This window comes from Tursiops truncatus, chromosome 6, assembly GCF_011762595.2.
Source record: "Tursiops truncatus isolate mTurTru1 chromosome 6, mTurTru1.mat.Y, whole genome shotgun sequence".
NCBI classification, from domain to species: Eukaryota; Metazoa; Chordata; class Mammalia; order Artiodactyla; family Delphinidae; genus Tursiops; species Tursiops truncatus.
Genome location: NC_047039.1, coordinates 5,517,213 through 5,544,785, shown reverse-complemented (window position 1 = coordinate 5,544,785; position 27,573 = coordinate 5,517,213). Strand labels below are relative to the sequence as shown.

Sequence of the window (27,573 nt, the reverse complement as noted above, 5' to 3'; positions counted from 1 at the left end):
CAAAAAGGGTTAAAAGTTTGAAGTTTTATAAATTTACATTAATCTTCTCAGATTTATTAACGAGACACATACATATTCATGTCTCAGAGGGTTAAATTACATTCCTTTGGAAGAAAACATGTATGTATAAGAGTTACATAGTATAACTAAACTATTAATTCAAGGAGACTTCATTTTGTTCATTTGTAGAAGTATAAAATGGGAAATCTACTTGCATTAATATGTCAAGATTTAGCACAGCCCTTACCCTAACTCCTTGCATATAATTCAGGACATTGGGATATTTTTTTAAAAAGCTAGCACTGAATGAGATTAACAGTTATATTTAACAACACATAGGAACATCCTTCTTTCACACAGTTTTTCCATTATAGATCATATTCAGAAATACAAATAAGAACAAGCTAACACCTTTATCAATACCGCCTCAAGAAAACTTGCCTATTAGTGGCCTTATTGTGAGGAGGGATCATTATCTGGTAAATTTATCAAGGTCTAACAGGCGACTGAAGTGTGCAACTTCTACCCAGGTCTGTCAGATGGCAGCAAAAGGTCCCAGTTAATCAGTATGCACAGGGTGAACGTGCATAGATGAAAATACTCACACCCCGACAAGCAGCTCTTTTGAAGCTTGCGGTCAGACCAGCATGGGAAGAAAATGGCCAGCCTGTTTGTTAGCCAACAAAGAGAAAGCAATACCAGAGCTGTCCACACGAACAGAACCCTCCTCCCTGCCTTTATTTTCTCTCTTGCAATCAAATGTACCCATAAAAGAGGCACGCTAGGACCCATGGGGTGTTAATTTTAAAGCCTAAATCTTAGAAGCTAGTTCTAATTCTTAGCGGACACAGCTTAGGAGCCTTCGTGTACAGAGTGTGCACTTGAGAACTTTATGTCTCTTCTCTTTATCTACAGTCATCAATCAGCTAACATCTGAACCTGACAAGTTGTTACTAATTTTTTTTAATCCTAAGAAAAGCATTAAGAATATTTTTTTAATATATATCTGTTTTTAAATTTTATTTATTTTTTTGGTTGCATTGGGTCTTCGTTGCTGCGCGTGGGCTTTCTCTAGTTGTGGCGAGCGGGGGCTACTCTTCCTTACGGTGCGTGAGCTTCTCATTGTAGTGGCTTCACTTGCTGCGGAACACGGGCTCTAGGTGTGTGGGCTTCAGCAGCTGTGGCTCACGGGCTCAGTAGTTGTGGCGCGTGAACTCAGTAGTTGTGGCTCGTGGGCTCTAGAGCACAGGCTCAGTGGTTGTGGCGCATGGGCTTAGTTGCTCTGTGGCATGTGGGATCTTCCTGGACTGGGGATGAAACCCGTGTCCCCTGCATTGGCAGGTGGACTGTTAACCACTGCACCACCAGGAAGTCTCGCAGAAAGGATATTATATGTCTTATAATATAAAACTATGTCAAAATATGTCAACATGTCAATCACAAACATACTTACTCACATTCTTAAATTTAATGAATTTAAATGGTTATCATTGCTTTTGTAGTTTGTACATACATTGGCCAGATTTAGCAAACAAAATAGGGAGACAAATTTAACTGGCATACTGTTTTTATTCTGTCGACCAGATCTACCTAAAAACTTATGAGAAAACAATATGTATATAGTTTCTATATGACCTTAAGTAATAGGGACATGTGATATGACCTTTAGTAATAAAAAGTGGGGGCGAAGTTAGAAAACCTGCCATACGCCACAGCAATCACCAAAACACACGCTGTCAAATTATCTACCTCGTATCCTCCACCAGCCAGTTTCAAGTTGAAATGAATAGAGATGAATTGCTGCTTTTTCTCTAGGCTTATCCTAGATTTTGACAGGGCCTGCACATAACAAGGCTCTTAATGGAAGCTGAAATTGTCTTCAATTATACCCAGTGTCTAAAGGTGGGTCAGCCTGGCTTTTTAAGCTCTTCAAATGTCTCTGATTTTTGTCGGGGTTACCAAATTAATAGGACTCCATGAACTTCTGTCCTTACTTAAAAGTTAAAATTTAGAGCAAAGTACTACATACAGTATGATGTTTTTTAAAGATTTCCCATGTTAGGTTTGCAGATGAACTCACAAGTCTAGGCATGAGAAGGAATTTGAAGAAAATCAAGGCTAGGATTGAAGTTGAAGTTTGTTGCAACCAAGAGGGCTGACGATGTTACAGTCTCTGATTTCAGAAATGGAGGGGGACATTTTTCATTTATGATTTATTCATTTATTTAGCAAATATTAATTAAGCATCTTCTCTTCTGTATTCTAGGCATTGGGGATGTAGCAGTGACAAACCAGGCAACTGTATCGGCCTTCATGGAGCTAACAGTCCAATGTGAGGACAGAGGCCGTGTATATGCTATTTTAATTTGAATAAAAGTTCTTTTGAAATAAAAAATTTCCAATGTTTCTTTTTCACATATATGAATTATTGTATCTAAATGTATCTTATTCTGTCCATTAGTTGAGCATTCTTATTGTATCTTTTTAGTTTCATTTTGATCAGGGGATAAGCAGGTAAGAAACATATTCCTCTGCACACTTTTTATTTAAAATTCTGAATCTTTGTAAATAACATTGGATCAAATATATTTAACACATATTTCGTTTCCCATCCCATGCCACCCTGCCACTGAGACTCAGTGTGAAAGGAAGAAATATTTGTTATCTTTTTTCACATGTTAATAGATTTGCACTATTGGAATTCAAAATTCCTAGAGATCAAAGAGCTTTTCAATCAAAATAAACAGAATTTATTTTGTATTTAACATAAGTTTCCTCTGACATTGGTCACGGACAAGTTGTGACCCTAATTTTATTAATTCTATTACATTCTGCTTTCCTAAAATTGTCTTATCTTGGAAAAATTAAATAACATGTTTAAAACAATTAATACCACATCTTAAATTACTTACAAACTCTCTAAAATGGCAATAACCTCATATCGTGAGCTTGTAACATGTGGAGACAATTGTTGCAAAGAAGCAATTTGTTCCTGGAAGCTCCATTATCTCTGACATATGTCATTATTATGCAGTGGCAAACTTTTCTATTTTGGGGAATCTCTCAATCATTTTAATTAACTAAAGGAAGTGAAGAAACAAACTCTGCTAAAAGCTGAACCTATTTTTCATATGTTTAATTTTGACGATGTGAATGATTTCTATTTTCAGGGATAAGTATATGAATGTATATGCAGATTGGTCCAACCCACAACAATTTTATGCCTGTGACCCAGACTCAAGTTTACTCAGGTAAACATGATGATCCTCTTCTTCAAGGAGCTCATTAGTCTACAGTGGGGATAGATGTAAATTCACAACCAAATAATGTGGACATTGCAATGATATTAACGCAGAATACTACAGAAGTAAAGAGGGATCCTTCCAAAGGTAGTGGCCAACAGTTGTTATGTGCACTAGGTACTTTAGATGTATTCAGTTTGATTCTTATAACCACCCAGTGAGATGGGTACTATTATTATTTTCATTTCACTGTTGCAGAAATCGAATCACAGGATTTTGTTGTTGTTTGTTTTAAAGTAAACTGTTCAAGGCCTCCCATTTGGTAAGTGGCATAGCCTGACATGGGAGGTTTCAAGGAAAGTAAGCTGAAAATGCTGTATTAGTCTTAAAAGATTAGTTAGAATAAGGGACACAGAAACAAGGAAAGTGTAATGGAGATACATTTTAGGTAGAGAAAACAGGACTTAAAACAGTACACAGGTAACAAATATATGCTGTGTGCTATTTACAATAGCCAGGACATGGAAGCAACCTAAATGTCCATCAACAGAGGAATGGATAAAGAAGATGTGGTACATACATACAATGGAATATTACTCAGCCATAAAAGAGAACAAAATAATCCCATTTGCAGCAACAAGTATGGACCTAGAGATTGTCATACTGAGTGAACTAAGAAAGAGAAAGACAAATATCATATGATATCACTTATATGTGGAATCTTAAAAAAAAAAGGTGCAAATGAACTTATTTACAAAACAGGCTTCACAGATGTAGAAAACAAGCTTATGGTTACCAGAGGATAAGGGGGGGGTGGTGGATAAATTGGGAGATTGGGACTGACATATACACACTACTATATAGAAAACAGATAACTAATAAGAACCTGCTGTACAGGGAACTCTACTCTATACTCTGTAATGGTCTATATGGGAAAAGAATCTATAAAAAAGAGTAGATACATGTATATGTATAACTGATTCACTTTGCTGTACACCTGAAACTAACACATTATAAATCAACTATACTCCAATAAAATTTTTTTTTAAAAGGCTCTGTGCGGGGGGCTTCCCTGGTGGCGCACTGGTTAAGAATCCACCTGCCAATGTAGGAGACACAGATTCGAGCCCTGGTCCGGGAAGATCCCACATGCTGCAGAGCAACTAAGCCCGTCTGCCACAACTACTAAGCCTGTGCTCGAGAGCCCATGAGCCGCAACTACTGAAGCCCAGGTGCCTAGAGCCCATGTTCCCAACAAGAGAAGCCACCAGTGAGAAGCCTGCGCACCACAATGAAGAGTAGCCCCCGCCTGCCACAACCAGAGAAAAGCCCGTGTGCAGCAACGAAGACCCAATGCAGTCAAAAATAAAAATAAAATAAAATTTTAAAAAAAGGCTCTGTGGATGGAATACATGCAATCTTCACTTTGCAATGGCAAAATCTGGAAGGTGGAATTCAGAGAAGATGAGTAGAGTACTCATGAACTCAGGGCCTCTTAAGGAAGAGTGGGCTCTGATTGGCACGTTGGCGGGTGGGGGGGGGGGCTCCAGGAAGCAAAGAAGAGTTTTAAAAAGAGGTGGTTGGGGCAGTTTTGCTGGTTATAAAGATCATTTTGATAATGGATGATGGATTTGAGAGGGACGAAGCTGGAGGCAGAGCAACAAGTCAGAAGGGCATTTCAGTGAGTGAATTACAGCTACTTTGAATGGAATTAGAAGAGAGGATGGTTTGAAAAGTACTCAGGAGGCACACTGGGCAAGATCTGCTCCTTGACTGGATGTGAGATGTGGGCAAGAAAGAGACTTCACAGGGATAATTCTCAACGATTTAGAAGAGTTTGGATGAACAATGATGTCATAAACTGAGAAGGAAGAGAGAATTAAAGTTGGGAGAGTTTAAACACATTGAGTTTGAAACACCTGTGGGTCACTGAGGCCCAGAGGTCCAGTAGTTTTCTGAATATTCAGGTCAGGAAACCAAGCAGGACCCATGGGGCTCCTGGGCACAGAAGCATTTCTGTCCCCTGTTTCTTATGTCTAGGGAATAGACCCCAGCCTCCATGACCTTCCCTGAGTTCCAAAGGGCAGATTCGAATGGTTGCTGATCAGGGAAGGGAGGGGATACAGAGACAAGGGAGGAGCTGTCAAGACACAATAGTGCAGCCTTGGGGCAGGTCCTGGTTCCCCCCAAAGGGTACACGTAACAATATCTTTAAGCTCTTTTTTAACATCTTTATTGGAGTATAATTGCTTTAAATGGTGTGTTAGTTTCTGCTTTATAACAAAGTGAATCAGCTATACACATACATATAACCCCATATCCCCTCCCTCTTGCATCTCCCTCCCAGCCCTCCCTATCCCAGCCCTCTAGGTGATCACAAAGCACCGAGCTAATCTCCCTGTGCTATGCGGCTGCTTCCCACTAGCTATCTACCTTACGTTTGATAGTGTATATATGTCCATGACACTCTCTCGCTTTGTCACAGCTTACCCTTCCCCCTCCCCGTATCCTCAAGTCTATTCTCTAGTAGGTCTCTGTCTTTATTCCTGTCTTACCCCTAGGTTCTTCATGACATTTTTTTTCTTAAATTCCATATATATGTGTTAGCATACAGTATTGGTCTTTCTCTTTCTGACTTACTTCACTCTGTATGACAGTCTCTAGGTCCACCCACCTCACTACAAATAACTCTATATCGTTTCCTTTTTATGGCTGAGTAGTATTCCATTGTATATATGTGCCACATCTTCTTTATCCATTCATGTCGATGGACACTTAGGTTGCTTCCATGTCCTGGCTATTGTAAATAGAGCTGCAATGAACATTGTGGTACATGACTCTCTTTGAATTATGGTTTTCTCAGGGTATATGCCCAGTAGTGGGATTGGTGGGTTGTATGGTAGTTCTACTTTTAGTTTTTTAAGGAACCTCCATACTGTTCTCCATAGTGGCTGTATCAATTTACATTCCCACCAACAGTGCAAGCGGGTTCACTTTTCTCCACACCCTCTCCAGCATTTATTGCTTGTAGATTTTTTGATGATGGTCATTCTGACCGGTGTGAGGTGATACCTCGTTGTAGTTTTGATTTGCATTTCTCTAATGATTAGTGATGGTGAGCATCCTTTCATGTGTTTGTTGGCACTCTGTATATCTTCTTTGGAGAAATGTTTATTTAGGTCTTCTGCCCAGTTTTGGATTGGGTTGTTTTTTTGATATTGAGCTGCATGAGCTGCTTGTAAATTTTGGAGATTAATCCTTTGTCAGTTGCTTCGTTTGCAAATATCTTCTCCCATTCTGAGGATTGTCTTTTCATCTTGTTTATATTTTCCTTTGCTGTGCAAAAGCTTTTAAGTTTCATTAAGTCCCATTTGTTTATTTTTGTTTTTATTTCCATTTCTCTAGGAGGTGAGTCAAAAAGGATCTTGCTGTGATTTATGTCATAGAGTGTTCTGCCTATATTTTACTCTAAGAGTTTTATAGTGTCTGGCCTTACATTTAGGTCTTTAATCCATTTTCAGTTTATTTTTGTGTATGGTGTTAGGGAGTGTTCTAATTTCATTCTTTTACGTGTAGCTATCCAGTTTTCCCAGCACCACTTATTGAAGAAGTTGTCTTTTTTCCATTGCATATTCTTGCCTCCTTTATCAAAGATAAGGTGACCATATGTGCGTGGGTTTATCTCTGGGCTTTCTATCCTGTTCCATTGATCTATCTTTCTGTTTTTGTGCCAGTACCATACTGTCTTGATTACTGTAGCTTTGTAGTATAGTCCGAAGTCAGGGAGTCTGATTCCTCCAGCTCCGTTTTTCATTCTCAAGATTGCCTTGGCTATTCAGGGTCTTTTGTGTTTCCACACAAATTGTGGAAATTTTTGTTGTAGTTCTGTGAAAAATGCCATTGGTAGTTTGACAGGGATTGCACTGAATCTGTAGGTTGCTTTTGGTAGTATAGACATTTTCACAATGTTGATTCTTCCAATCCAAGAACATGGTATATCTCTCCACCTGTTTGTATCATCTTTAATTTTTTTCATCAGTGTCTTAGAGTTTTCTGCATACAGGTCTTTTGCCTCCTTGTGTAGGTTTATTCCTAGGTATTTTATTCTTTTTGTTGCAATGGTAAGTGGGAGTGTTTCCTTAATTTCTCTTTCAGATTTTTCATCATTAGTGTATAGGAATGCAAGAGATTTCTGTGCATTAATTTTGTATCCTGCTACTTTACCAAATTCATTGATTAGCTCTACTAGTTTTCTGGTAGCATCGTTAGGATTCTCTACGTATAGTACCATGTCATCTGCAAACAGTGACAGCTTTATTACTTCTTTTCCGATTTGGATTCCTTTAAGCTCTTTATAGAATTAAAACCCCCAACAAATGGAAGATGTTAGCATTCTTCATTCCAGATTAAAGGAACCAGAGAAGATCTTCAAGAAGGCCATGTGAGGCCAGATTAAAGGAACCACAGAACCTCATCAGAACACCTGAGACCAGATTAAAGGAGTGCAGGCCCTGCACACAGCCTAATCTTATCAGCAACTCCACCCTTGAACTTGCTATAAAACTCATCAAATCCTCCTGGGTTGGGAAGTATAGTTTTTGAGGGCACAAGCCTGCTGTATCCCCCTTTACCTGGCAAAGCAATAAAGCTCTTCTTCTCTACTTCATCCAGAACCCTGTCTCAGAGAGTCAATTTGGGACTAGTACACAGAGGCCAAGCTTTTGGCATCAGAAGCAAGAGAAGAGTTTACCTGTATAGAAAGTGGGAACAGATCACTCAAGCTTAGTGCACACAATGGCATGAGCTGTGGGTGGTGAGTAGGGCCCTGAGGATCACCAAAGTTCAAGGAGAAAGTTGAGCAAGGGACATCCACGAAAAATCCTGAGAAAGAATGACTGTAAAAGCAACCCCCATATAAGAAAGAGGAGGTATACAAAGAATATCAAATGAAGCAGAGAGGTCCGACTTTAAATTACTAGTACATGATTGAATTAAACGAATGTATTTTCTTCCCTAAGTAAAGTTATTTATTTAATCAAATTTTAAAATATTTATTTACTTATTCAATTAATTATTCAATTCTCATATATGGAGCTCAATGGATTCTGCAATACTCAGAATTACAATTTTCAGTGGTAGTTGTATAGCTTCAAAATCCTCTTGATGAAATCATAGGGATACCAGAGGCCCCTTAAGACAGTGCGTTTGTCCTCTGTCGAGGTTTAGGGACTCTTCCCACCACTGTGTTGCAACTATTCTGTGTGTCCAGTTTTAAAGGAAACAATTACTTGCTTAATATTTTTTTAATAACCTATAAAGCACAGATACTAATTCTGTACTCAAAATTCTTTGAGATAGATTTAGAAGTCATCTAGTTCAATTCCAGCCTTTTATAGCAAAAACAATAATAGCCTAAATTGAATAAGTGCTTACTTTGTACCCATCGAAGTTCTAATTGCCTTATAGGCAGAAACCCAATTTCCCAACATGTATGGGACAAGTGAGATAAACAGCTTGTTCATGGTGACAACATCAGTAAAGGTAAAGCCACGATTCACACCTACAGTGATGCCCAGATCACCTACTTAGCCGCCCACTCTCGTGGCAGAGGAAGGTAGGAGGCGGCACTGGCTGATATGACTAGTTGGTTATCAGAGTGCAGCGTAGCCCAGGGCCCCTCCTCAGACGGGAGGCCCTGTGGTCTGCCCCTTCTGACTCATTGTTGATAACATAAGAGAAGTAACCACATTTTCAGACATTGAAATGAATGGGAGATGCTAATACTACTCACCAAGCATTGTCTTGGCAAAAGCTTATCCTGGGTTCAATGTTTAGGCCAAGTACGGAACCCTAACCCATAAGCATCCCTCAGTTCCAGCGGGGATGAAGCCCAGCATTCAGGGGAGGCACTGTGGCAGCTTTCTCACCGGGCGCTTTAGGTTTCAGCTCCCTTGCAGATGTTCCCTGATCCTCAAAGGGACAGTGGCTGAAGGAATTTGAAACGACCATTTGCTCTATCTGTTACTAGTGACGTCCTGTAATTGACATCTCTCACCAGAAAAGCCTTCACCATACTGAATCAGCAGAAGCTCTCAACCTACAGTGCCAAGGGATTTGAATTTACCATAAAATATTAACTAGTCTGTAGTAAAGACTAAGAAGCTTTCCCTAAAATTACCAAAATAGATAACCCTTTTGAATTCTGAAAGAGGCTAAAAACACATTTCAGAGATATTAAGTGGCCAGCACTCCTAAAACTTGAAACATATGGTTGACATGAGACATGCATTTGCGGAATTATTCTACACACTATCCTTAATCAACAGGTGTCAAAACATGAAACCACAGAGTACGTTCATTCCTTTCAATTACAAGGAGAGAGAGAGGAAGAAAATTAGGAAACGAGCTGAAGATACTGAATGCAAACTTCTATTCAGGGCTTGAAAGTAATTGCCTCTGGCCTGCAGAAGAGTTCAGTCTTTGATACCTGGATTTGAGCTGAATAATTACACATAGTAGATTTGCCTTTGGGACGACAGTCTGACATGAAGGAACTACATCTTAATCGAAAGTATCCATTGCTATTCTCTTTCAAGTTCTACCAACTAGTAATATCTTACAATCTTTACCAAGAGCAGTGCAATCATTGGCAGTTCTGAAATAGGTTATACAGTCAAGTGTGATAGTATTGTGATTTAAGTCCCCTCCTTTTCCTAAGTGGTGTCTACTTCGTGGCTCCCCTGTACTTGATGATTCAATTTTAGGAATCAATCCTCAGTTCCCTGATCCCTAGTAAGTGTCGCCTTATTAGACTTGGCAATAAAGCTGCTCATTTAGGAGGAGCAAGACATCTGCACCCTAGAAATTAGAAGAAGCGGCATTGGCTCCTTTGATTTTTTGACTAACTATACAGTTTTAACTATACTGTGTACTTTTGAAATGTGTCATATCTCTGCAGATGAATATGTAGTTCCCAGGATACCATTCGGCTAAAATTAAGGTAGTCATCATAAAGTGTACCTTATGTATTAGTACCACTTGCCAGTTATGAGAAAGTGTTCCTGCAGGAAGAGAGTATACACCTAAGAATACATCACTGATGCGCTTATAGCTTTTCGTATCTCCTATTAAGCTGACTGTCCGCTATGCAGAAGCTACAGATATTTAAATGAAGATCTGGTTTATACGTCCCTGAATCTTTGTCCATCGCAATGACTTCTCCTTTTGATTCATAAATCCTTTTGCAATGAGGGACCTATGGGAATTTATAAGACAACCATGTCGCCTATGGTCTTAGGTAAGTTGTCAGGACTGCCAAGCCATTTGGGTCTCTTCAGGGCTTCACACTGATGTATAGGGTAAAGGAAAACGCAAAGATTACGGCCAGCAAAAATATGTCCAGGGATTCCCAGGAGCTTATGGTACAACCAAGAGTCATCTTACTAGGGCATCTTGGGCTCAGTCCAGCTTCTATTTCCATGGAGATGCCTCCACTCGTGTATGTTTCACCTTTCACAGAGAAGCGTGACAAAGTGGTTTACTAGGTGAGCACGCACGTAGACTGCTTGGTGTCATGCGATCTGGGGTAACTCCAGATGATTCTAAGAGTGGTCTAGGAAAGCTATCTGCTGCACCTGGGAGCCAAGGGACAGCTTGGTCCATTCGGTCTCAGGAGATATTATATTACGGTCACTCCTGGGGGTGGGGAGGAAGTCCCAGGTCTAAGAGAATCTGAGCTTGGAAGTCATACCCGCCTGGGGATGATGTCTGACTGAAATGTAACAAACTTGTACTGACTCCTAGTGCTTCACGCCACTATGGGTATTACTATGAGCATTACTATTATCCAGAAGTGTTACTTAAAAAGCACTGATGCAATTACTTTAAAAATTTTGCAAAGATCAAAAACAAGTGCACTGAACTTTGGAACCTGAAATGTGCCTTTTTATAGATACAGACACTGTATTTATCTGACTCCCAGTCTTGGGAAGTTATTTCCTTCATCATCATTTCATGAAAATTATTCACGGTTAAAAGGTAAATTTTGTTAATTTCTCCAAGCACATGGCAATTGTTTAGACCTTCAAGCACGAACTTATATGAAGCGGTCACGGATTTTCCTGCTATCTCCTCTCTATAGTGAGCGACGTGTTTTTCCTAACCTTTCAGTTTAGGGAGATTTTTTTTTTTTGAAAGTGAAAAAAAATAGTGACATTGTGTCTTGTTGTTTCTGAAATCTAGGGTCACATCAATCCTTTCTAAGGTCTCCAGGCCTCAACTGGCAGAGCTGAGACTTGGATTCGAGACTCTAACATATAGGTTGTTAACTGCTCGCAGTATTTGTATCTGTTCCATGAGTCCATAATTTTATAACAGTACTATAAAATAAACAAATATCTTCTTTTCTTCATAGAGCCTTTATTTTCAAAGAAGCAGTGCTTAAACTGAGCAAAACTAGAGGAAAAAAAATGTAGCCAACCTGAAAAAAATCAATGGCTTAAATTTTACTTTAAACCCTAAGTGTATCTCCATTAGGTTGGAGGTGGCCTTAATTTATCCTGCAGAAACACGCAAAACTCAAAATGATAAGTGACGGAGCTTAAGTTTATTCAAGACATAAAATTAAGCTTCCCTTGTCGCTGTCCCCCTACAATGTTGGGGTCAGTGTTTTCTGAGCTATGAGGCACCGACTAGTTTCCCAAGTGGTTTGTAAACATAAATATATTCCACTTAGTTTTAGTAGATAAGACAAAAAAATAAAAAATAAAGGGAAAATCAACGATGTGCATCTAATGAGTATCCCATGTTAGATACTTGCCCATTCACCCCCACCCCTTCACCCCCAGCCCAGCTGCTCTGTCCCAGAAAGACTCTCATTTTCTGGGGACATTTTACACAAGAGTGGCCCCGGCGATCTCAGAAGTGTCTTGGTTTCTGTGAAGTGAGGCTGCCTAAATCTGGAACAATATATCCGGAGTAAAGACAGACTCAGATGATCTACAAGAGGACAGCCTAAAATCCATTCACTTACCTCAATAAATTCTACTTTGAATCTGCCTGGGAAGCCACATGAAACATGTCTAACTATGTTTTATGCCCTATTTCATTACTTTGTGAGCCTTTCAGCATGTTAGAAACACTCTTCTCTCCAGGAGGAAAGCCCTGATTGGCCCCTTGCAGGGCTAAAAGGCCATTTGGACACTGAGATTTGTGTGCTCAAGTCATTACTTTGCTCATGAATTCTTCATTCTACTATGTGTGTGTACACAGTGAAATGATGGTTTCTATTACGACCCTGCACCTAAGGTGAGAAAATGGGTAATAAATTAGATTCAATTATCTAGAGTGTCTATGTAACTGTAGTACAGTTTTATCAAATTGAAGATAGTATCAGAATGGTTCTAGCTTCTCAGAATTAGATGTCTGAGAAAACTACAGAGGAGAGGAACCCTGAATGCCTAAGCAGAAAAACCATCCATTTGAGGTTAATCTAGCATTTATCTCAGCATATAAAGTTGACCTAGTGTGTGACCTAGGATGTCACCTCCCTGAGCCTCTATTTATTCATCTATAAAAGGGTACAAATGTGCCAGGTCACCTGCAATTTCCTTCATCTCAAAGATCTTACCAGTCTAATGCGGAATTGTTCCTCAGTTGACATAAAAGACAATTCTTATCAGGAGAATTTTGTTAAAATGTGTTTTATCAAGACAGATGTCCTTGATGTTTAAAACTTGTCGGCTTATCAAAAACCCTGACTGATGAGAGACTGATCATTTTCTAAGGAAGTGTTATAATTCCAGATAAAGGAGGAAATATTTGTGTTTTTTTTCATTGTGTCAATGCAGTGATTTTTTAAAAAAATTAAGAGCAGGTGGATCTTTAGGCGCCAAAAAAGGATTGTTTGAAATACAAAACATTTTATTATTAAAGCTCACCAGCTGTGGTTTGCTGACAAGAGAAATCCTCATACAACATCACCTTTTATTTCATCAGAGGAAGTCATCCCTACCCAAGATCTGAAGCCCCAGATCCACAAAATGGTTTCATATGAGTGACAATCCTACTCAAAACAGCTGTCTGCGAGGAAAATAAATGGGATTTAATCTGCCATAAAATGAACGGCACAGTTTATTTTTCTTGAGGAAGTCATGCCTTGTGACACTGGTGAGCTGTAACGGTTTTGCTTTGAAAAGAAGCATCCCCTTCCATGCCAAACCCATATGAATTCATCCATGTGGAGTTTTCATCCAGAAAAAGCAACTGGAAAGCCAGATTGGCTTACCCACCACCTGAGGATGGGAGCTGCCCTCCCCTATCTTTAAAAGGACTGATTTAAAACATGAGCCCTAAATAATTATTCAATTCAGGGAGAGGTTTTAAGATGGTCGGTTATTAAGGTTGAAATATATGAAATGATCAGCCAGCCATTAATGTTCTACAAAAAATGACAATTTCATATGCCTCAAGCTAATATTTAAAGAGAATAGAACTGTAAAATAGCAAAATGCTAGTTAAAAAAATGACAATTAGATGAGATTTATCATTTCTTCAAAATGAAAATATTTTTTAAAAACTTAAAAGCAACTAATAGACGAAATATAAATACTTACAACCCCTAAATTGACAAAATTTTCTGTGTGGGCATTTTTAAAGACCTCACAGGAATTAACAGTATTTTAAATGTATCTCATTCATTCAAGTACACAAAATATTTTTTAAATGATAAAGAAAAAGAAAGCGGTAACAAAATTTTTCAACTGTGAAACATGCTTTAATATTATATATGATACCTAACTACAGCCCAACTAGACAACAGAACCTAAGTGTGCCTCTTCATTCTATTTTCCAAGATACTTATTTTTGTGTTCAAAATTCATCTAGAACTGGTCCATTCCAACACTCTAGTCTCAAATTCTACATTAGAACATTTTTAAAACAGTTTCTAAGACCACATAAAAATGTCTATTTGTGTGGAAGTTTCAGCACATGTATCTTTATTCAATCAAATATAAATTTTACTGAAATTGAACTGAAACAAATAAATTTCATCAAATTTGATATATTAGGACTTTATTGAGAAGACAGAGGATATAATCCCCCAAATTCTGAACCTTCCAGTGCCAGTCTTATCGAGGCTAATTCCTAAAACAGTTCATCAAGAAAAACATATACCTTTATAGAATCTGAAGACCTTTTATCCTAATCTGCAAAAAAAGGATCTACTTAAAATAGGCTGTTTCTACCAGAATAAAGAAAGCGTTCCAGTGGTATTCATGAGGATCGTGACCCTCGCGACTGTGTGTAACGCTCAGGAACAATCCTGAAAACTGCAAGGATTAGTCACATTTGCTCTACAGAAGAAAAAGGAGAAAGCAAAATGCTGGTCTAACATTATGGCAAATATCAGGCTCAGCAAGGACACATAACTCGTTATTTTGTCAGATACGGTCCTTTGTTTACACAGACATTTACAACACGTGAGACTGGAGTTTTCGTTTAAAAGTAAGAGGGAGAGAAATCCCAGGAGTGCTTTGCCTTCCGAGACAGCTTCTATTCAAAGCATATGCTGCCACTGACGAGTAGGATTCATATTTTACAAACACATAAAGACATTTTTATGAGCTGATTTTGTGTTTTGGAACTTGCAGAATGTACGCTTCATAAATTGTCTTCCCTATTTTCCTCTGACTTTTAGAACATATAACTGTTCTACGTTCATATTTACGACTCTATGCCCTGGACTCCCTTCGGCGGCAGATGCAAAAATAATTGCGAAAACAGAACAGTTTTATTAAAACTGTACATTTCATCCTTATGCGGCATGATATGCAAATTTATCAACAGAAATCAATCAGCTTTCTTTCACTTCTGTAGCAGGTGATGATAAATTTCTAAAAGTTGAATTTTATAATATTTTCTCAGCTCCTGTTACTTATTAGTATTTACTATTGTATTTTGATTTTAAAATGCAATTATCCTTACAACTTGAAATCTGAATAATAAATCTAAGCAATTCCAAGATTCACTTAGAGTGACCGGCGCTCAATAAATCTGAGACATAAAAATGGCTTGTCTTACGGTCTAGTGGCCTGACGGAAAACCAGCACAAAGGCATTTCCGTTGACTGTCCCCTCTGAATCTTTATATGCACTTTAGTGTTAGTATTTTATCATTTAAGATAGAAATGCACTACCATTCTTCATCTATTTTACAACCTTTTCACACCAATGATACCTTCCAGCTTTGAACAGTTGTAAAACTTGTGCCAACTGATTTGTCTGGTTATGGAAACTTTCCTTAATGGTATACTTGGAGACTATCTGAGTAAAGTGGAACCTGGAATTCAAGACTCATCATTACCACCTGTGAAATGACTTAAAATATTCTCAGTATTTTAAAGATTTATAAACAATTTATCTATGTGAAGAGTCTAAGATTTTGATGGTAATATGGACCTTTAAAGAAATTGTGTGTGTGTGTGTATACACATACATGTGATTTCTGAATTTGGCACAAAAATTATTAAATGATTTCAAAGCAAATTAGATCTACAAAATATTGGAAGGCACATTTGTATAACAAAGAAGGAAAATTGGCGAAGGAGGAGTAACAGCAGTAACCTGAAATTCAACATAAAATGCTACAAAATGAGTTCATGAGAAGGCATAGTAAGTGTCTATAAACTTGTGAAAATGCCAACATTTATCAAAGAAATGTTATCACAAATGTCACATAAAATAATGTAGAGGTAACACTATCGAATTCCCATCCCAAATTTCCCCTTGCAGATTTATAAATCCAATATCAATTAAATGCTAAATAATAAGAGTAGAAAAATGTACGTCAAAATAATATGGATAAGACACAGGAGATTTCTGAAATTAAGCTATTTATGCATTTATATTACTCACTGAAGCTCCAACCCCAATTCTGAGACACATGACAATTATTCTGAAACCCTGATTTGCATAAAAATGACACATAGGTTTTGTTGAAGTGAAGATTCTGATATATCTGGATGGAGCCTGACAGTCTGCATGACTGGTAAGCCTCAACGTGATGCTGACGTTGCTGATCTATGGACCACACTTTGAGTAGCGAGGACCTATGCTCCCTGAGGAAGAGTAAACTAGATTTCTTTAAAGTGGCTGATTTTGCTAGATCGGAAGGATAGTTTTAAGTTTGTGATTTTCCCTCTAACTAGAACATGGAAAATAACAGGTCTTTGTGAAACTCTAACACTCAGCTCCCTACTTTCCCTGTCCAGGAAGTTTGAAACAAGCAGGGGCGAGAGTGAGTTAGTGTGCATGCGTGTGTACATACACATCCAGGGCACAATAGTGCCCTCACACCTGCATTAAGGGAAGTGTATCAGCAACTCTCCTGTGAGTTCCCTCGGTTTAAACTTGAATTCCTCTAAGCACACAAACTTTAGAGAACTGTCAGGTTCAAATCTGCCCTGTCTCTGAGGCTAAGCCCCAGCTTAGTTCACACATTTCAACATTTTCCGTGTGGATGCCGTGAAGGTTGCCTGGAATTTGGAGATAAGCCCAGGATTAGTCCTGCTTTAAAGTCATCATGAAGTCTTGTTAGAAGCCTCAAGTTAAGTTGTTAAATGTATTTCTGAGAGCTTACTGAAAAATATATATATATATTCACTAACTTTGGTAAGCGTCAGATAGCAAAAACATGGCGTTGGTTTTGAAATTTTACCTGTAGGCCTGTACCTTCCTGTTCTTATAGACAGTAGGCTTATGTTCTGAGGCTAAAACAACACTCTGTTTACCAAGCTCATTTCAGGAAGAATATCTAAACTGAGAAGTGCTGGGATGTTCATTTTTTAAAAGCATTTTGATAACTGGGTCAACTGGGTAAATTCAAGCTGATTTTTAGAAAGCACTTTGCACTGATTTTATAATTCGAAAATACTTTAGTATTTTTTTCTCTATTGCTATGAAACCAATTGTGCAGAATTCACCAATCATAGAATGATTACATTTTTTGGAACTATGAATTCCAAGCGATATTACACTTGTGCTATTAACATGGCTAACATGTTGGCTTTCCTTTTCTTTTTTTTTTCATGTGTAGCTATTCTACTGACCTGAAAGACATAAAATATAAAGCAGTAATGTTTGATTAAATCTTGTCAAAATTTTATTGCCTTTAGCCAAAGGACATTAGAGAATATTCAAAAGAGCTAAGGTGTTAAAATGCATACTGAACAGACTTGGGACTAGAATATATTTCTGAAAATAAATATGAAGTGTAACATTTCAGAAATAATTTCCTGAAGGAGGCCAAAAAAATCCCCTATATTTTCTTGTACTTTAAAATTTGTCTAGCCTACTTAACTTGATTTTTAAAGAAGCGGTGGAAAATACTCCGATTTCTGGGTTGTCCAAAAGTAAAAAAAAAAAAGCATAAAGTATAATAGCTTTTAACAGCATGGCTATGCATCATATCTGACTAAAAAGCAGAGAAAACTTCTTTGTCTTAGAGGCCCTGTAAACAAGAAATGCCTGGAAATACCTTCCTTCTCTTACAATAGTAAAAACAATCCTGAAAGGAATTTTTGATAAACATTAAGGTCACTGACATAATTTAGGGAGGTGACATGTTCTATTTACCCTCCTTTTGTTGAAACTCTAAAATTTCATTTTTCTTCAGTACCCGTATAAACTACCTGCTTAGTAGTAAAACTGGAGATTTAAAAAAAAAATGTTAAGGCAGTCCTAATTTTTCCAACATGTTATAAATGACCACAATTCGTCTTCATATGCCTTCTATGAAGGCATGACTTCTAAATAACTTCTGTTGCAACTGGGGTTGTGGGGGCGAGGTGGTAGGTGATAGGTAGATGGGTAGATGATGGATGGATGGATGGACACATAGACAGAGGACTGACTGATTCAATTTTGTGAATAAGATTTCATTAAATTGAGAGGATCTCCTCACAAAAGTATGTAGAATATTGATGTTGTGTTTCTGGACAGTATTTGGGGAGGAGTGGTCAGAAGTTGAGAGCAGTTGCTCTCCTGTGGAGCACAGTTCCTTCAGCCATCAAAGTAGGTCTTCATCACAACCTCCCGGGAGGAGGTACTTAGATAACTAATGAGTTACTTATCCCCATTTTGATAAGGAATTTGAGACACTGCGAGGTTAATTTACCCAAAGTCATACAGTTCATAGTTGGTATCAGGATTCTAACCTGTGTTTACCATGTTGATGTTCTAGATTTCTCACAATTCAGAAAGCAGGAGTGATGCTTTTAGGTTCACCTAAACCCTAATATTTTATCAGAAGAGATTCTGTAATCTGAAACAAAAATTTGAAAGAAGGGCTTCTCTTATTCCATGCACCTTTAGAATTATGGTGTATTCTAAAAGATTTGTGGAAGTATTTTTATCACATGTGTTTCAACGTTTAGTCTTACACTGTCGTCAGGCTAGTAAAATGACAAGCAATATTCAAAAAGCTTTCCCGTTTGAAAGTTTAATGATCAGAAAATATGACTTTCAACTTGATAGTTCACAGGAATAGAGTAACTAAAGGACAGATTTACGAAAGCATTAAAATAATGATTATCCTTAAAAATGTCCCGCAGGAAAGTCAAAATCACCATTACTCTCCCAACCAATCCTTTTTGTGTTGCTTCATGTCACTAACAGCAATGACATGGACCATGCAGAACACACTTCCTTCCTGGGTAACATTCTAAGCAGAAGGGACAGTCTATCAAAGTCGCTACAGAAGGGACAGTCTATCAAAGTCACTACTATACAGAGATGACAATGATTTAAACTCAAGACAAAAGGAGATGCCACTATTTTCTCCCTCTTTAAAGACTTTCAGCTGAAAAATACCTTTGAGAAATATCCAGCAGAAACTCTACAAACCACAGTGTACTGCTACCAAGTGTCTCCTACTTTATTACCCCCAGGTCAAAATTCTGCTGTAGGAAATAGTTTACCAAGACAAAGTTAATTATGTAGAAAATTGTCCACAGATACACTGTCTTATTTCTCTTGGTACCAGTCAATCAAAAAATGCCATTTATTTGGTGATGTGTGGCCCCAGATCTTTATCCCCTTTTTCATTCTTTTATTTAAAAGCACAGTTTTAGCTTTAACACATGAAATGCCTATTTTTAGCCTGAGGTGGTAATGACTGCTTTGAAATAAGTAGCCTCAATTAGAATAAAAAAGAAATCAATGTGTTATTTAAATTAATTTTAAGTAATACATTTAATTTAGGTACTTATTAGATACTGACTTAGATCTTATTGAACACACAATTGCAGAAGCAATGCAAGGCAAAAACTACTTTGAAATCAACCTAAATTACCAAGTTCGTAGTTTACTATTTTAATAGAACAACAGACAACCTTTTTTTTTGGCCTACGAACTTCAACACATATGAATTACCGGCAAACCCTGAATCAGTTTTTGAAGCGAATCATTGCAGACAAAAATGCTAAAGGAACCTCAAAGCTAACACTCCAAGCAGTTTTACTTCTACAGAATTTTCAAGTACTACGAAGAAAATGTTTCTGTTGCAAATGAAATTTCCAAAACCTCAATTAATCCATAGGATCTCAAGACGCATGTCCTCGAAGGCATAAGAATAACACGCAAACTCGTTTCCTGCCGCTCTTTCTTACACACATACAGTGCAGTTAAACAGAGCTCCTTCATGCAAGGAAACAGAAGGTAGATGAATATCTTTAGAAGAGGTTTCCGCCTCTCCACTCACACCAGCCAAGAAGAATTTTACTTTCCCCTATTTAGAGTGAATATGATTTATCAAGTCCTAATCTCAAGAAACTTTCTATAATCTTATTCCCCTGACTTATAAACCAAACTGCGTTCATGAGAATAGTAAAAAATAAAAAAAAGAGTAGAACTGTGTCAAATTTTCTGATACACCGCATTCCAGGCCTTTCTGCTGTTATTATTGTTCAGATATGATAAAATAGCTAAAATTGCCAAGTAAAAATACTTATTTGTGTTACTTATAATTTCCAGTATTTATGAAGTAACACAAGCACAGCCTGGAGAATGTATCACACTGGTAAATAACAGAGCAGATCCTTTTCAGAAAGGGGAACAGATTTTCTGGTTCTACTGGAATATTTCACCATTCATTTGTACTTACCGTAACATATTTTACAATGTTTGTCCTGAAGCTGCAGGTAGAATTTGAGGCATTCTGCCAATACCTCTCTAATTTACAACAGAAATGTAATACAAATTTCTTATAGGTCCCCAAATGATGCCCATAACTTTTTGTTCAATTCCTTTCGCATTTTGGTCAACATTTTATGAAATCACAGCATCACAACATAGACAAAACTTTATCATCTCCTTTCAGATAGAATTAGAAAGAAACCATCACAATGATCATCTGCTTTTTTTTAAAAGCCAGTAATGATTACGTAGGTGGTAAGAGAATCACATAAAATATTATTAACAACATCTTACCTCTATCACTGAAGTCATCGACCAGGATGATTTCTGCAATCAGACTTTCTGGGGTTCGGTTGATGATGCTGTGGATGGTCCGGAGGAGTGAAGTCCAGCCTTCGTTATGGAATGGGATAATGATGCTGGTGTTTGGTAGCCTTTCCAGGTACATCTTGTGCTTACAGCTGGAGATGACAGAGGAAGGAAAGGCTATATCAGATACAAGACTGTAATATGTCTTATACTGCCACTGACTCATTGTGTTATCAGACAACTGTGAAAATTAGACTTTGCCTAGTACTTGCCCAACCAAAGCTTCTACATCATCATACTTACTCTACCCATTCCTGGAATTCATTAATGATCTCCTTTCACACTCACTCTTAATGACATAATTATTTATCCTCTGTTATACCAATGGCTCAAAAACAAGGTAAGAAGTACACTTGTGCTTCCTGAAATGTTGTGCTCTTGTTAATATGTTCTCTAATAGTAATAAGGATAAATTATAGGTATTAACAACATTTCCACTGAGCACACAGCTAATGTTAAACTTTCTGGGAAAGTTTGGAAATTTAACTTCTGTAATATTTATGCCCAATTAATCAGTTTTGGTTGTGGTCTATTTCCACAGCTGGGCAGTATTTAAGGCTCTAGGGGAGAAAAGAGTCTTAAAGTGAAATAAATGAAGATTTAATCTTAAATAGTCACACACTGATGTAACTGCATGGTAAGATTACATTAAGATCCAAATCATGACACTATCACATTCCTAATGAAAACTATACAGAGAAATCTCATGTTGCTGTTTTCACTGTAAAACAATCTGAGATGCCAAATAGGAAGTAGGTTTTAAATTTTGGCATAGTTTAAAGCAATTTAGTATACGTCATGGCTATTCTTTCAATATTCGTGATTTATTTAAGTAATTTATAAGCCACATCAGGGCAGAAAGCTGGTCTCAAATCTGATTTAATTCTTAGTTCAGCACTGGTCATAGTTGCCCAAGCTTCATTAAAGACAATAAATTAATTTAAGTTTGTGAAATCTTTAAGTTATTTCAAAAATAAAATAGGATAAAATTTCAATCAATTACCAAATTTAGTGATTTTTCTGGTATGGATAACATGAAAACAAACAAAAAGAGAGTGGAAATCTGGAAAGAAATGCAGTTTCTGTTTAAATACAGGAACATCTATTATATCATCTTTTGCCAAGACACTGGCTACTGTCTAGTCCAGATATTATAGTGTGAATTTGAAGTATGCATAGATTCTACCAAGATGTATAGACATGTACCAGCATATTCAAAACATTACTTAAAATATGGTTTTTTAGTCAGTTATCTCAACACTTCATTCTACTATGATCTCAACAGGATATCTTAAATATCACTGTGGATGTAAAACAAAGAGATCTTGCCTTGCAGCTTCAGATAATAGAATATAATGTAATTAAAGCAAAAAAATTTAACTATCCTGGAAGGTAAAATAAAATGAAATAATTTAGACAAATAATTTAAATATAAAATATAGGCATTTCTTTTTTATCTTGTCCTTTTATTATCAATTATTTAATCGAAATTTTAAAATCTGTAACAATATTTATCAAACAAGAGATTTAGAGGTTTTCAAGTACAATGAAAAGCACTGGAAAAGACCATCAAAAGGATACCATGAAATGGACATGAAAATACTAGAAAAAAACATGAACTTCCTTGTAGGATAACATAAAATAATTTAAAAAAGCAATATATGAAACAGATCTGTCAGTGATTTCCAAGAGAGTGTAGTGAGACGGATGCTTTCACATCTGATGCGCAAATGTGGAAAAGAGTTGCTAAATTAATTCAGCACATCTCATCATAATTAAGTAGAGCCATCCATCCTTCTCAACAAAGACAAGAGCCCAAGACAAATGTGCTCTCCTGTATCAATACTCAGGATACTACAAAACACCATACCTAACAATGCTCTGGGAATGTAACTGATATCCCCAAGAAGGCAAATTAGTTTTTAAACATTAAGAGGAGACGCTGTACATATCGCTTGCTTATTAATGAAATAGGAATTGCATTCAGAGTAATACATGATAAGCAGTCAATAGGCTCAGGGCTTTAAAGAGATGTTTAACAGCTATCTACAATCCATTCAGAAAAAAAGGCAGACATAAGAGAATGCAAGACTAATCGTGTGCAAAAAGGGCTTTCCCTCATAAAAATGTTTTCGGTAATTTCTATGTAAGCTCAAATTATTACCACACAGGGGAGGTGAAAATATCCTTCTATTCATTCATGCTCTCAAGTCCCAATGATTTGCTGAGGGTTTTCTCTAAGCCAGGAAGCAAAGTGGAGATAAAAGAATGAAAAAACCCTACTCTCCAACTTTAAGATGTTTACAGTACAATAGGAGACACAGAAGAGTAAAGAGACAGTTAAAACTTTAAAGGGGAATCAATACGTAGAAGTGTAACAGGGTGCCACACAAGCATCTGAGAGAGGCCCCTGAAGCAATTCGCAAAGTGCTACAGAAATGCAAGTGAGAGTTAAAAGTGGCCTGCAAAAGACCAGTTCGAGATATATTTAGGAAAAGAACTGATATGACTTAGTCACTTTCTGGGAGAAACAGTTAAGGAGGACTCCCATGTTTTGGACATAGGAAACTGATTTATGAAATACAGACCTACATCAGAGCACTGTGTGTAAGGGGCATTTGAGGGTTGCAAGGCTTGAGGGTAAACATGAGTTCAGTTTTGAACACATTAACTTTGAGGTGTCAAAATGATATCTAGTTGAACATGAAACCAGCTCTTTTGCTCCTTTTCTGTTTGTCCATTTCTGTTCCCCTCTAACCCTGAAAGAATCTAATTATAGGAATGAGATCAGTAAGCAAATGAAACCAACTCCTGACTTATGCTCTCCTGAATGCACACCATGCCCTGTCTAACCTGGTGATTCTTTTCCTAGATAAAAGGAAGAATGAGGAATGGAGTAGTTAGAGAATCACGGGCTCTCTGCCTCTAACAATCCCCTTAGCCATCCTGCTGGCAGATCACTCGGACAAGATGCCATCTGAAGAGAGAGTCAGCCAGTCTGCACGCAATGGAGATGCAGAACCCAACCTCCTGCCTTGATGATTCCCTGAGATTCTTCCCCCTTTTCTCCTGTAAAAACTGTCATGGCTGAGCAGAATCTTCAGAGCTGGTCTCTGGACACAAGTCCACCTTCTCCCCAGATTGCCGGCTTTTCTGATTAAAGCACCTTTCCCCTCTACTGACACTTGCCTCTCGAATGATTGGCTTTTGAGCAGCGAGCAGCTGAACCTGAGTTCGGTAACAGAGCAATCGTATATATGATATACACATCTATCTGTCTATGTATGTCCCTATGTGTGCATATCTATCTATCTATCTATCTATCTATCTATCTAGGTGCATATGTGTATTGCTCAGAAAAAGATCTGATTTACAGGAGGCACAGTGATAGGCTCTAGCATTGATGCCAGGGCACTGCCACTGTCTCCATAGCATCAGCATCCCGAGACTTGCCAAGAGGATCCTCCGATAAGTACCAGCAGACAGCCAACTGAATGCACTCTCTCAGCTCTGAAAAAGGTCAGATCAAAAGTTCTGGGGCAAATGGATGTCCCTAGCTTCAAGATGGCGGAGGAGTGAGACATGGAGATCACCCTCCACTCGACAAATACATCAGAAATACATCTACATGTGGAACAACTCCTACAGAACACCTACTGAACGCTGGCAGAAGACCTCAGATCTCCCAAAAGGCAAGAAACTCCCCACGTACCTGGGTAGGGCAAAAGACAAAAGAATAAACAGAGACAAAAGAATAGGGACGGGACCTGCACCTTGGGAAGGGAGCTGTGAAGGAGGAAAGGTTTCCACACACTAGAAGCCCCTTCACTGGAGGAGACTGCGGGTGCAGAGGGGGAAGCTTCAGAGCCACGGAGGAGAGCACAGCAACAGGGGTGCAGAGGGAAAAGCGGAGAGATTCCTGCACAGAGGATCGGTGCCGACTGGCACTCACTGGCCCGTGAGGCTTGTCTGCTCCCCCGCCGGGGCGGGCAGGGCTGGGAGTTGAGGCTCCGGCTTCGGAGGTCAGATGCCAGGGAGAGGACTGGGGTTGGCGGCGTGAACACAGCCTGAAGGGGGCTAGTGCACCACAGCTGGCTGGGAGTGGGGGAGACCGGGAAAAAGTCTGGACCTGCCTAACAGGCAAGAGAACATTGTTTTGGGGTGCGCGAGGAGAGGGGATTCAGAGCGCTGCTTAAAGGAGCTCCAGAGACGGGCGCGAGCCGCGGCTAACAGCATGGACACCAGAGACGGGCATGAGACGCTAAGGCTGCTGCTGCCGCCACCAAGAAGCCTGTGTGCGAGCACAGGTCACTCTCCACACCTCCCCTCCCATGAGCCTGTGCAGCCCACCACTGCCAGGGTCCCGGGATGCAGGGACAACTTCCCTGGGAGAACACACGGCGCGCCTCAGGCTGGTGCAACGTCACGCCGGCCTCTGCTGCAGCAGGCCCCCCTCGCACGCCGTGCCCCTCCCTCTCCCCGGCCTGAGTGAGCCAGAGACCCCGAAGCAGCTTCTCATTTAACCCTGTCCTGTCTGAGCGAAGAACAGACGCCCTCAGGCGACCTACATGCAGAGGCGGGTCCAAACCCAAAGCTGAATCCCAGGAGCTGTGCGAACAAAGAAGAGAAAGGGAAATCTCTCCCAGCAGCTTCAGGAGCAGCGGATTAAATCTCCACGATCAACTTCATGTACCTGCATGTCTGGAATACCTGCATAGACAACGAAGCATCCCAAACTTCAGGCGGTGGACTTAGTGTGATTTTGTCTGTACAGCTTTGCTCTTACCATTTGTCCTCAGGTTCTGTCTGTCCACTTTTTTTTATTTTTTAGTATTGATTTTTAGTGCTTGTTACATTTGTAGATCTGTTTTGTCAGTTTGGTTGCTCTCTTCTTTCTCTCTTTTCTTAATTGCTTTTCAATTTTTTCTTTATTTTTAATTATTTTGTACTTTAATAACTTTACTTTACTTAATTTTTTTCTTTCTCACTTGCTTTTTTTCTCCCTTTTCTTCTGAGCTGTAAGGCTGAAAGGGTCTTGGTGCTCCGGCCGGGTGTCAGACCTGTGCCTCTGAGGTGGGAGAGCCGAGATCGGGACATTGGTCCAACAGAGACCTCCTGGCTCCATGTAATATCAAACAGCAAAAGCTCTACCAGAGATGTCCATTTCAATACTAACACCCAGCTCCACTCAACAACCAGCAAGCTCCAGTGCTGGACACCCTATGCCAAACAACTAGCAAGACAGGAACACAACTCCACCCATTCGCGGAGAGCCCGCCTAAAATCATAATAAGGTCACAGACACCCCAAAGCACACCACCGGACACGGTCCTGCCCACCAGAAAAACAGGATGCAGCCTCATCTACCAGAACAAAGGAACCAGTCCCATCCACCAGGAAGCCTACACAACCCACTGAACAAACCTTAGTAACTGGGAGCAGACAGCAAAAACAAAAGGAACTATGAACCTGCAGCCTGTGAAAAGGAGAACCCAAACACAGTAAGTTAAGCAAAATGAGAAGACAGAGAAACACACAGCAGATGAAGGAGCAAGGTAAAAACCCTCCAGACCAAACGAAGAGGAAATAGGCAGTCTACCTGAAAAAGAAGGCAGAGTAATGATAGTAAAGATGATCCCGAATCTTGGAACTAGAATGGAGAAAATACAAGAACGTTTAACAAGGGCCTAGAAGAACTAAAGAGCAAATAAACAATGATGAACAACATAATAAATGAAATTAAAATTTCTCTAGAAGGAATCAATAGCAGAATCATTGAGGTAGAAGAACGGATAAGTGACCTGGAAGACAAAATAGTGGAAATAACTACTGCAGAGCAGAATACAGAAAAAAGAATGAAAAGAACTGAGGACAATCTCAGAAAATTCTGGGATAACATTAACCACACCAACATTCAAATTATAGGGGTGCCAGAAGAAGAAGAGAAAAAGAAAGAGACTGAGAAAATATTTGAAGAGATTATAGTTGAAAACTTCCTTAATGTGGGAAACGAAATAGTCAATCAACACCAGGAAGTGCACAAAGTCCCATACAGGATAAATCCAAGGAGAAACACACCAAGACACATATAAATGAAACTATCAAAAATTAAATATAAAGAAAAAATATTAAAAGCAGAAAGGGAAAAAAACACAAATAATATACAAGGGAAACCCCATAAGGTTAACAGCAGATCTTTCAGCAGAAACTCTGCAAGCCAGAAGGGAGTGGCAGGACATATTTAAAGTGATAAAAGGGAAAAACCTACAAACAAGATTACTCTATGCAGCAAGGATCTCATTCAGGTTCAACGGAGAAATTAAAATATTTACAGACAAGCAAAAGCTAAGAGAATTCAGCACCACCAAACCAGCTTTACATCAAATGCTAAAGGAGCTTCTCTAGGCAAGAAACACAAGACAAGGAAAAGACCTACAATAATAAACCCAAAACAATTAAGAAAATGGTAATGGGAACATACATATCGATAACTACCTTAAATGTAAATGGATTAAATGCTCCAACCAAAAGACAGAGACTGGCTGAATGGATACAAAAACAAGACCTGTATATATGCTGTCTACAAGAGACCCACTTCAGACCTAGGGACACATACAGACTGAGGGTGAGGGGATGGGAAAAGATATTCCATGCAAATGGAAATCAAAAGAAAGCTGGAGTAGCAAGTCTCATATCAGACAAAATAGACTTTGAAGAATGTTACAAGAGATAAAGAAGGACACTACATAATGATCAATGGATCAATCCAA

General features: G+C 38.6%; 1 protein-coding gene across 1 annotated transcript in view; it reads right to left on the bottom strand.

The window, feature by feature from the left end:
* Positions 1–27,573, bottom strand: part of GALNTL6 (polypeptide N-acetylgalactosaminyltransferase like 6) — a 1,145,577-nt gene that overhangs the window by 608,686 nt on the left and 509,318 nt on the right. Inside the window, exon 4 of the mRNA XM_033857546.2 lies at positions 20,729–20,895. Within this exon, the coding sequence (XP_033713437.1) occupies positions 20,729–20,895 (167 nt within the window). The remainder of the gene's footprint in view (positions 1–20,728; positions 20,896–27,573) is intronic.